General features: G+C 36.1%; 1 protein-coding gene and 2 long non-coding RNA genes across 3 annotated transcripts; all 3 read right to left on the reverse strand.

Moving 5' to 3' along the window:
• Positions 1-6,623: 6,623 nt before the first annotated feature.
• On the reverse strand, positions 6,624-7,392 carry LOC113756363. Its single transcript, XR_003465936.1, has 3 exons — positions 7,366-7,392; positions 6,986-7,096; positions 6,624-6,814 (listed from the first exon to the last, which is right to left on the reverse strand). It is a non-coding gene; the product is annotated as an uncharacterized LOC113756363 (long non-coding RNA).
• A 1,235-nt stretch (positions 7,393-8,627) lies between these two features.
• On the reverse strand, positions 8,628-9,396 carry LOC113756364. Its single transcript, XR_003465937.1, has 3 exons — positions 9,370-9,396; positions 8,990-9,100; positions 8,628-8,818 (listed from the first exon to the last, which is right to left on the reverse strand). It is a non-coding gene; the product is annotated as an uncharacterized LOC113756364 (long non-coding RNA).
• A 1,229-nt stretch (positions 9,397-10,625) lies between these two features.
• Positions 10,626-11,796, reverse strand: LOC113756360 (signal recognition particle subunit SRP68-like). The gene is made up of 4 exons (XM_027300050.1): positions 11,527-11,796; positions 11,382-11,448; positions 11,002-11,112; positions 10,626-10,830 (listed from the first exon to the last, which is right to left on the reverse strand). The coding sequence occupies exons 1-4, from the start codon at positions 11,618-11,620 to the stop codon at positions 10,626-10,628; spliced, it is 477 nt and encodes a 158-aa protein (XP_027155851.1). The 5' UTR covers positions 11,621-11,796.
• Positions 11,797-12,127: the final 331 nt, after the last annotated feature.

Consider the following 12,127-nt stretch of genomic DNA (forward strand, 5'->3'; position numbering starts at 1 on the left):
AATTACTACTTTTTCTAAAGAATTTCTATTTGGAAAAGAACTCCTTTTTCTGCCTCTAGTTATTTTTGTTTCGTAAGAAAGTTTCCTTACTCTTTTAAATTTGATTGTTTTTTCACACATTATAATAAGAGCAAATAAATAACAATAGGCATGAAGAAATACATTTATTAATAGGGTTGCAAACAAATTGAGCCACTCGCGAGCAACTCGAGTCAAAACTTGACTCGAACTTGATCAATATTGAGCTCGAGTCGAGATCGAGCTGGCCAAATCGAACTTGAACTCAAGTTTGAGCTCAAAAACATTAAGTTCGTTAGCTCGCGAGCCGGCTTACGAGCTCAAATATATATATTTTATATTTTATATTTTAATAGTAAAATTATATATATATCCCTAACATTTTATTATTTATTAAGAAAAAAATTATTTTATTTATTTTTTAAAAAATAAAATAATTATTTTTTATTTTTTTGAGCTCGAGCTCGACTCAAATGCTCGAATTCGAACTTTAATTTGGCAACTTGTCAAGTTTGAACTCAAGTTCGAACTCGATAAAACTAAGTCAAGGATCGAGTCGATTAGGCCAAAACTCGACTCGACTAGCTTGCAGCCCTAATTATTAACTATTTTGCTGCTATTTTCCTTTTAAAATTGAGTCTTTTGGTATAGGAGAAAGAGTTTTGGATAGGGGTCCTTTTCATTTATAAGTTAGTTTCTATTTTTTATTTTTCTTCCACAAGTATAAAAGAGAGTGGTTTCCACTGTAACTACTCCTCATTTTGACAAGTGTCTTACTGTTCATTTGACACGTGACACATGCTAGATTTTAGGAGAAGAAATTTTGTTCTATTTGATGAGTTTCATACTTTTGATTCCTAAAAGGCCCAAATGAATTTATGCATTATTTGTTGTTTGACCCATTGGATTACAAAGAATTAACTCAAAGCAAGAAACAAACGAAACCTTTATCTCTTATTCTTCTTCTTTGGCCGAGAATACTAGCAAATACTCTTCAGTTCTTGTAACAAAAATGACTCTCTCACATACTGATTGTACTTAGAAATATGAAAACCCTAAAACTCCTCATAGATTAGGAGTTTCCTTTTTGCCCAAAATTCAGGGATTTTTCTCCAAAAAAATAGTCAGCCGTCTGGTTTCATTCATGTGTAATGGATTTAATTTTGCAGCCATCCAGTTTTTCGCAAGCACCATCATTCAAAATTTTTTTTTCAGGGATTTGATATGATAGAAATAGAGTGGGTAGTGATTTAGGTTTTAAATTTAGGAAAAGAAAAAAAATAGGGAAGTACCCATATAAAAGTAGTTATTACTTCTTTCTCTTAAAAAATTATATTTGGAAGAAAGCTCCTTTTTCTTGCTCTATCTGCTTTTGTTTAATAAGAAAGTTTCCTTGCTCTTTTAAATTTGATTGATTTTGCACACATAATAATAAGTGCAAATAAGTAACAATAGGCATGAAAACATATAGTTATTAACTATTTTGTTGTTATTGTTCTTTTTAAAATTGAGTTTTTTGGTAGAGGAGAAAGAGTTTTGGATAAGGGTCCTTAATTTTCATTTGTAGGTTAGTTTCTATTTTTTTTCAAGTATAATAAAAAGAAAGTGGTATCCACTATAATTATTGTAAGGATCCGAATTTTTTATTTTACTTACTTTTATTTTATTTTACTGACTTATTTAATTATTTATTTATTCATTTACTCCAATTAATTTATTTCATCTATTTTAATTTTATTTGCATGGAACAATGTCTCATTTTATATTTTAAAACGTTTGCTAGGAAATTTAATTTTTATGCGGCTCGTTTAGTGAGAAATAGTGAATACACTTTTTTCGAGGCAAAATTCGATCCGAGAGTGCAATGCTCTTGGAGAATTAAGGATGATTAATAGTACACTAAGAAAAGTTAGTTGAGGGATTAGGAGTGAGTGAGTTAAATTAAACTCAATTAGGGACATTAATTGCCCACTATTCATTTGTTGCCTTTCTGTACCAAAGCACCTTTATGTCATTTTTTCCTTTTCATTCCATCACTTCACCAACAACACACACAAACCCTCTCCAAATTTTAGCCAAAATTTTAGTTAGCATTTCTTCCATTTTGCTCCCAAAAACTCACTCCAATCTTGCTCACCTTCTTGGATCATCACTCAAGTTTGGAGGAAGACTTGAAAGAGGAAGATACTTGGTGGTTTAGAGCTTGTTTCCACGTAGTCTTGCACCCTATGTGAGACCCCGTAAATTTTCTTATTTTCTAGGTTTTATTCTATTTAATTGCATGCTTTTCTGCATTTTCTTTATTAGAAAAATTTTTTAGATAAGTTTTATGAGTAAATATAGTTTTTAAATAATTTTTCTATTATCGGTTAGTTTTTGAGAAATTCAGAGCGTATACCGGACGTGGGACCCGCTAGTGCGGAAAGTTCGGTAAAATTCGGCCAGTTAGGTTAAGTTTTGGATACCGAATTTATTTTAGCAGGTGTTAAGAGATAATTAGAGGTTACCCAATGGATGAGAGTTGGAGAGACAAAAGGATAGCCATGCATTAATGAGAGTGACAAGTGTCACCATGTGAGTTGACCTTGCTTTTGACCACTATTCACCATTTTATCAATTAAACAAAAATTGACCCAAAATTACCCTCCATTTCAAGCTTCTTGGCCAGCCATCTTCAAGAGAAAAGAAAGGAAAAAGCTCTCAAATTTCTTGCTCCAATCTTGCTCAATCTAGCAAATCAATCGTTTAAATTTCCAAATTCTCCATAAAAACCCTTAGTTGAGTAGTAGTGAGGTTAGTTGTGAAGTAATTTGGAAGCAAGAGGTGTTAAGTTGGTTCTTTTCTTGAGTTTGCAAGGTAAGTGACTAAGACACCTTTCCTTTGATCTTAATGATGTTCAATTGGTAGCTTGTGTGAGTTAAAGAGCTAGTTTTAAGTGATATTTCATGACTTTTGGTTGAGATTGGTGAATTTTTCTATTTATTCATGATTTTTCTGTTTTATATGTTTTATATTGGTTGTCCATGGATGATGGTTGGAAATGGTCTAGAATGAAGCTATAGTGCGTAAATTGTAGCGAATTGCGGAAAATTTCCACTTTGTGCAGAAAATTCCAGATTAGGGTTTCAATTTTCCCTGTTCTGCCCGGTACTGTTATCCCTAGTTAGAGGCCGAATTGGCCTTAGTATAAAACATAAAAGTTGTATAGACTGATGTTTTATAGTTGCCTGCAAAATTTCAGCCCAATCGGAGCAACGTAGCCAGTGAAAAGACCGAAATACCCCTGCTGCCCTGTTTCTGTCCGAAACTGATAATCAGCTTCTGTAATTGGTTAGTTTGACCGGGAATACTACTGATTTGGTTGTTGATGTCTTCTTAAGAATTATAGCCTTGTATCTTAGCTTTCAAATGGCTTTGTAATTACCTAAATCGGAGTTGTGTGTGCTGAGATATGATTGAATGAATAAGGACTGCTAATTAAATTTCACAATGAGTTTTGAACTGAAAAATCTGGGGTTGTTTTGATAACTTTGACCTAGTTAGGATGAGAACTAGACTAAGTAGTCTTCATCAAAGTTATATCCCTCTGTCTTAGTTTCGAAACGGTATAACTTACACTTCAATCCAATAAACGTAGTTTCGGTTATGTCCGATACACTAAATAGCGGTAAATTTGCCTTTTTGGTTCCTTAGCTTAAAGCTTATTTCCGATCATTTTCCTAGCTAAATCTTGTACTTGGATGACTTTGAACCTATTGAACGGCTGTGGTGATGACAAGATTTAGCTGTATATTCGAGTATTACCATTCCTGTTCCTGTTTGGCGTTCGGGCCCGGTAAGGGGTATGTTTGGTGAACGGGATTTTGGCGTTAAAGTGGTGTTCTACGGGACTGATTCCTTCATTTGAATGTTGACGGAGGTTCAACGAGGTTGGATCAAGTATTGCAACGGGGATTTGGCTCCTGAGAACCACCTGTATCGTTTACATTGTGGTGTTCTTTCATCTCTTGTATTTGATGTGAATATGTGCCTTAAAAGTGATTTTTCATGAGTTCTACTGTTCTTACCGTTTATACTTTTGGTACCTCATTGAGCTTTTAGCTCACCCCGTCCCGTTATCCTTGTTTTCCTTACAGGGAACCATCTTTTGGACCAATGATCATTTTGAAGAATGAATTGAGCTTTGTATAAACACCATTTTGTATAGCTCCGTGGAAGTTGGAAATCCTAAATCTATCTTAATACATTGTTTTCTTTTGGTTTGTAAACTTACTACTATGTATATTTTGAAGTGTTTTCTCATGTTTATGTGACATATATTTGGGCATGTACATTCTCTCATGTTAAACAAAGTGTACTGGTACTGGGATGGATTGTGTCGTAGCAGCGGCTCTTCCATTTCGTTTTAATTTTCGTGGGAACGCTGTACCAAAGATTGATTGTATCTTTTACTTTAGCTCATTTGGTTCTGAATGTTACTTTTTTGAAGTTCTTTTGAGCGTTTGTAAGGGTTTATGTATGTTTCGGATCTGTAGTCCCGGCGAGAGTTGGGCAGGCGGTCCTCCAAACCCTTTGGTTCGTCTTAGGGTGAGATGGAGCTGTCAAAGGTGGTATCAGAGCCGCTTCGCGTGGTCTCAGTGCGGAGTGAGTTTGGGGCCAAGTGGTGTTGTGGTCTCGCTCATGTGAATGAGTGTAAGGGATTAAGTACTCTTTTGAGCATAAGTTAGGAATCACGGTGTATTATAGGGTTCAAAACATTATTCTGGTACTTGGAGACTATAGATACATATGTCAGGTAGGAATTACAAATGTAGATGATTTACTCTTGGGACTGGCTAGATCGGGTGGTGAATTATCTTGTTTTGGATTCTTGTGCCTGAATACGAAAAGGGATGAAAGCCTAGGTTAGAAATGACTTGGGCGAATTAGAAATCTGATTCAACGGAACTTGATATGATGTGTTAGGGTATCATTAAGGATGATTGACCCTGCCTAGGGATGATTGTGGACGGAGTCTTGAGAGAAAAAACTGTTGGTTGGTCGCTTGTGTACCATTGGCCTAGTTAGTATATAGTTCTTTTAATGACTTTCATGCGATTCCTTCTGCTTGTATCTGACTGACTGTTACTGTGTGATTTATCTGCTAAAAATATGCTATTTGTATATTGTCTGCTTTTATCACTTGTACCTGCATACTTTGTTTTAATATGGTATTCGCGCTTCAACCCTAAACTGGTTAAGTCAAATGGAGGGTACTCGTAGTGGACGGGGCCGGGGGCGTGGAACCTCAAATGAAGGAGAGAATCGGGAACCAACTCCTGGACCTAATCCTGAACCTGGAATGGATCCTAGCATTCAAGTGGCTGCTGCTATCCAACGTATGACTGACCTTTTGGCTCACGTAGTAGAACATCAGAGCCAAAATCCTAATCATCAGCCGGGAAACCCTGGTAATTACATAGAGGGTGAGGATAAAGCCCTCGAAAGATTTCAGAAGTTCTCGCCACTGAAATTCCTGGGAGGACTAGACCCTGACGTGGCCGAGAGATGGCTAGAGAAGATTATTGATATATTTGCCGCACTACATTATACTGAAGAGCGACAGGTCACCTTTGCTGTCTTCCAACTGGAGGGAGCAGCCCGTTCTTGGTGAAATATCATAAGGCTGAAATGGGAAAGGGAATAAACCCCAAGGACGTGGGTGAATTTGGTGAGAGAGTTCAACACGAAGTATTTTCCACCTCTGATCCAGGAAAAGAAAGAAGATGAGTTCATTAGGCTTCGCCAAGGAACTCAAACCGTCGCCGAATATGAGAGCCAGTTCACCAGGTTGTCCAAGTTCGCTCCCGAGTTAATTGTGACTGAGCAAAGGAGGATAAAGCGGGGTCATTGTTAAATTTATCAAGCTTACTAATTTCGTCCATCATTTATATGAATTTAGTATCCACAACAAGTTTCTTCATTTTATTTAGGAAAAATCGTCCAAAACGTCCCTTACATTTTGTAAAATAACTTTTTTCGTCCCTCACTTTTAAAATTGTAATTTTATATCCCTTACATATTCACATCGGACAAATTTAGTCCCTAACTAGGTTTTCGATCATTTTTTGGCCGGAATCCATCATGTGCAAGGCACATGATCATTTTTTAAGGGTAAATTTGTCAAATTATATTTTACATAATCTCATCTATAGTCCTCCACATTTTATAAAATAAATTTTTTCGTCCCTCATATTTTATAAAATGATTTTTTTCATCCCTCACATTACACAAAATGAATTTCTCCATCCCTCACATTTGAAAAAATGAATTTTTCATTTCTCACTAATTATGTGTGTGAATACATTTTTTTAAACACACACACACACACACAACACATATATATATATATATCTATTTGATTTTGCTTAATAATAATAGTATAAACACATGTATGTAATTGGGCCCAACTTGTGGGCTATCTTCTCTTTTTGTATGATTATAACTAATATTTACCAATAGAACCTTAATTTGCATATTCTTATTGTATTTTGACCGAAAATAGCTTTATTTGTATACAGGGCACAGCAGCTGTGCAAAATGATGAATTAATCAGCACACCTCTGCTTCCAAAGATGTCCTAGAATCTCCCTTAATGGAACACAAGTCTTGAAACAAAGTAGCCCATTTGACTGCTTTTCGCAGCCTACCAATCAGATAGCCACGCTGACGTGCATTTGGACCATCTGGCAGCGTTTTCTTTTCCATAGCATGGCTCCAAGCTCTTTCTGCTGTATAAAGAACCACATGAAGATACCTACAGTGTCCCCAACCACCACGCAGAATCAGGATAGATTAACGACCATTAAGAAATTATTAATGAGAGACAAAACAGCATATTTGTTCTTCAAATAGCAAAAGCGAAATTAAAACATTTACCAACTGTAATGTCAATCAAATTCAACCATTGGTCTTGGCAATCTATTACCTCACTTCAGTGACCATAGAAGCTGTAATCGCCCTTTTACTATATTTACCACGGCCATGCGTGAATTTCAACGACTTGTACAATCTCCTGAGCCGAGCAGTACAGTACCTCCTAAAAAATTTGCAAAAACTGGTCAATTTCACATTCCCTCAAAAGTACAACTCTATCACACCACATTTTTCACAAATTTAACCCTGCCACCTCCAATGATCAATGTCATAAATTCCCTCATAAACCTATATAGAGCACACTTACGCTTATATACTGGTAAAAACAATATCAAACGGCATTTCTTACAAAAATTAAACCTACTTCCCGGAACTTCATCGTACCAAATTACTCATAAACATATACCATAAGTGTACAAGCGTAGGTTATACCGGTAACGAGCGTAATCGCCAAACAGCAATCCATGCTGCATCTGAGCGGATTTCAAGAGCTGCAAAACTGCAAATTCACCAAAAAAAAAAACTAAATTATCACCTCAAAATTAGCTGTCTAGAGCTTTATGGGAGAGTAAATTACCATTGATAGAGAACCTAGGGCTATTAATCTGATCAACGGATTCCGAATTCTGGTTGTCCACATCCATAGCGGAGGAGTTGTTCTCTTTGGCCATATCGTTAATGTGAAATCTCCGTCAGATCTTAAATTTGGCGTCGTCTTTATCGGAATTAGCCCGACAGCTTGAATGTAGGTGGCTTGAAAGATTCTGAAGATGTCCAAAATGCCCCTGGCTTGTGGCACACTGCCGGCGGCGGGGTTTTCTGGTTTAGTCGCTGAGTGAACGTAAATGAAGCCTGTTTGGTCTCGACATAAAAATCCTAGTCTCCTCTGCGTTGTCTACTGTTTAATGGATTATGACAAGTACTGGAGTCTAATGTGTAATTCAAATTGTTTATGGGTACGTGGACAACAGACTTAAAGCCTAGGGGTCATTGTTAAATTTATCATAGCTTACTAATTTCGTCCATCATTTATATGAATTTAGTATCCACAACTAGTTTCTTCATTTTATTTAGGGAAAATCGTCCAAAACGTCCCTTACATTTTGTAAAATAACTTTTTTCGTCCCTCACTTTTAAAATTGTAATTTTATATCCCTTACATATTCACATCGGACAAATTTAGTCCCTAACTAGGTTTTCGATCATTTTTTGGCCGGAATCCATCATGTGCAAGGCACATGATCATTTTTTAAGGGTAAATTTGTCAAATTATATTTTACATAATCTCATCTATAGTCCTCCACATTTTATAAAATAAATTTTTTCGTCCCTCATATTTTATAAAATGATTTTTTTCATCCCTCACATTACACAAAATGAATTTCTCCATCCCTCACATTTCAAAAAATGAATTTTTCATTTCTCACTAATTATGTGTGTGAATACATTATTTTAAACATACACACACACATATATATATATCTATTTGATTTTGCTTAATAATAATAGTATAAACACATGTATGTAATTGGGCCCAACTTGTGGGCTATCTTCTCTTTTTGTATGATTATAACTAATATTTACCAATAGAACCTTAATTTGCATATTCTTATTGTATTTTGACCGAAAATAGCTTTATTTGTATACAGGGCACAGCAGCAGTGCAAAATGATGAATTAATCAGCACACCTCTGCTTCCAAAGATGTCCTAGAATCTCCCTTAATGGAACACAAGTCTTGAAACAAAGTAGCCCATTTGACTGCTTTTCGCAGCCTACCAATCAGATAGCCACGCTGACGTGCATTTGGACCATCTGGCAGCGTTTTCTTTTCCATAGCATGGCTCCAAGCTCTTTCTGCTGTATAAAGAACCACATGAAGATACCTACAGTGTCCCTAACCACCACGCAGAATCAGGATAGATTAACGACCATTAAGAAATTATTAATGAGAGACAAAACAGCATATTTGTTCTTCAAATAGCAAAAGGGAAATTAAAACATTTACCAACTGTAATGTCAATCAAATTCAACCATTGGTCTTGGCAATCTATTACCTCACTTCAGTGACCATAGAAGCTGTAATCGCCCTTTTACTATATTTACCACGGCCATGCGTGAATTTCAACGACTTGTACAATCTCCTGAGCCGAGCAGTACAGTACCTCCTAAAACATTTGCAAAAACTGGTCAATTTCACATTCCCTCAAAAGTACAACTCTATCACACCACATTTTTCACAAATTTAACCCTGCAACCTCCAATGATCAATGTCATAAATTCCCTCATAAACCTATATAGAGCACACTTACGCTTATATACTGGTAAAAACAATATCAAACGGCATTTCTTACAAAAATTAAACCTACTTCCCGGAACTTCATCGTACCAAATTACTCATAAACATATACCATAAGTGTACAAGCGTAGGTTATACCGGTAACGAGCGTAATCGCCAAACAGCAATCCATGCTGCATCTGAGCGGATTTCAAGAGCTGCAAAACTGCAAATTCACCAAAAAAAAAAAACTAAATTATCACCTCAAAATTAGCTGTCTAGAGCTTTATGGGAGAGCAAATTACCATTGATAGAGAACCTAGGGCTATTAATCTGATCAACGGATTCCGAATTCTGGTTGTCCACATCCATAGCGGAGGAGTTGTTCTCTTTGGCCATATCGTTAATGTGAAATCTCCGTCAGATCTTAAATTTGGCGTCGTCTTTATCGGAATTAGCCCGACAGCTTGAATGTAGGTGGCTTGAAAGATTCTGAAGATGTCCAAAATGCCCCTGGCTTGTAGCACACTGCCGGCGGCGAGGTTTTCTGGTTTAGTCGCTGAGTGAACGTAAATGAAGCCTGTTTGGTCTCGACATAAAAATCCTAGTCTCCTATGCGTTGTCTACTGTTTAATGGATTATGACAAGTACTGGAGTCTAATGTGTAATTCAAATTGTTTATGGGTACGTGGACAACAGACTTAAAGCCTAGGGGTCATTGTTAAATTTATCATAGCTTACTAATTTCGTCCATCATTTATATGAATTTAGTATCCACAACTAGTTTTCTTCATTTTATTTAGGGAAAATCGTTCAAAACGTCCCTTATATTTTGTAAAATAACTTTTTTCGTCCCCCACTTTTAAAAGTGTAATTTTATATCCCTTACATATTCACATCGGACAAATTTAGTCCCTAACTAGGTTTTCGATCATTTTTTGGCCGGAATCCATCATGTGCAAGGCACATGATCATTTTTTAAGGGTAAATTTGTCAAATTATATTTTACATAATCTCATCTATAGTCCTCCACATTTTATAAAATAAATTTTTTCGTCCCTCATATTTTATAAAATGATTTTTTTCATCCCTCACATTACACAAAATGAATTTCTCCATCCCTCACATTTCAAAAAATGAATTTTTCATTTCTCACTAATTATGTGTGTGAATACATTTTTTTAAACACACACACACACACACACATATATATATATCTATTTGATTTTGCTTAATAATAATAGTATAAACACATGTATGTAATTGGGCCCAACTTGTGGGCTATCTTCTCTTTTTGTATGATTATAACTAATATTTACCAATAGAACCTTAATTTGCATATTCTTATTGTATTTTGACCGAAAATAGCTTTATTTGTATACAGGGCACAGCAGCAGTGCAAAATGATGAATTAATCAGCACACCTCTGCTTCCAAAGATGTCCTAGAATCTCCCTTAATGGAACACAAGTCTTGAAACAAAGTAGCCCATTTGACTGCTTTTCGCAGCCTACCAATCAGATAGCCACGCTGACGTGCATTTGGACCATCTGGCAGCGTTTTCTTTTCCATAGCATGGCTCCAAGCTCTTTCTGCTGTATAAAGAACCACATGAAGATACCTACAGTGTCCCCAACCACCACGCAGAATCAGGATAGATTAACGACCATTAAGAAATTATTAATGAGAGACAAAACAGCATATTTGTTCTTCAAATAGCAAAAGCGAAATTAAAACATTTACCAACTGTAATGTCAATCAAATTCAACCATTGGTCTTGGCAATCTATTACCTCACTTCAGTGACCATAGAAGCTGTAATCGCCCTTTTACTATATTTACCACGGCCATGCGTGAATTTCAACGACTTGTACAATCTCCTGAGCCGAGCAGTACAGTACCTCCTAAAAAATTTGCAAAAACTGGTCAATTTCACATTCCCTCAATAGTACAACTCTATCACACCACATTTTTCACAAATTTAACCCTGCCACCTCTAATGATCAATGTCATAAATTCCCTCATAAACCTATATAGAGCACACTTACGCTTATATACTGGTAAAAACAATATCAAACGGCATTTCTTACAAAAATTAAACCTACTTCCCGGAACTTCATCGTACCAAATTACTCATAAACATATACCATAAGTGTACAAGCGTAGGTTATACCGGTAACGAGCGTAATCGCCAAACCGCAATCCATGCTGCATCTGAGCGGATTTCAAGAGCTGCAAAACTGTAAATTCACCAAAAAAAAAAACTAAATTATCACCTCAAAATTAGCTGTCTAGAGCTTTATGGGAGAGTAAATTACCATTGATAGAGAACCTAGGGCTATTAATCTGATCAACGGATTCCGAATTCTGGTTGTCCACATCCATAGCGGAGGAGTTGTTCTCTTTGGCCATATCGTTAATGTGAAATCTCCGTCAGATCTTAAATTTGGCGTCGTCTTTATCGGAATTAGCCCGACAGCTTGAATGTAGGTGGCTTGAAAGATTCTGAAGATGTCCAAAATGCCCCTGGCTTGTGGCACACTGCCGGCGGCGGGGTTTTCTGGTTTAGTCGCTGAGTGAACGTAAATGAAGCCTGTTTGGTCTCGACATAAAAATCCTAGTCTCCTCTGCGTTGTCTACTGTTTAATGGATTATGACAAGTACTGGAGTCTAATGTGTAATTCAAATTGTTTATGGGTACGTGGACAACAGACTTAAAGCCTAGGGGTCATTGTTAAATTTATCATAGCTTACTAATTTCGTCCATCATTTATATGAATTTAGTATCCACAACTAGTTTCTTCATTTTATTTAGGGAAAATCGTCCAAAACGTCCCTTACATTTTGTAAAATAACTTTTTTCGTCCCTCACTTTTAAAATTGTAATTTTATATCCCTTACATATTCACATCGGACAAA

The sequence above is a fragment of the Coffea eugenioides genome, unplaced genomic scaffold, assembly GCF_003713205.1.
Source record: "Coffea eugenioides isolate CCC68of unplaced genomic scaffold, Ceug_1.0 ScVebR1_2210;HRSCAF=3199, whole genome shotgun sequence".
NCBI lineage: Eukaryota > Viridiplantae > Streptophyta > Magnoliopsida > Gentianales > Rubiaceae > Coffea > Coffea eugenioides.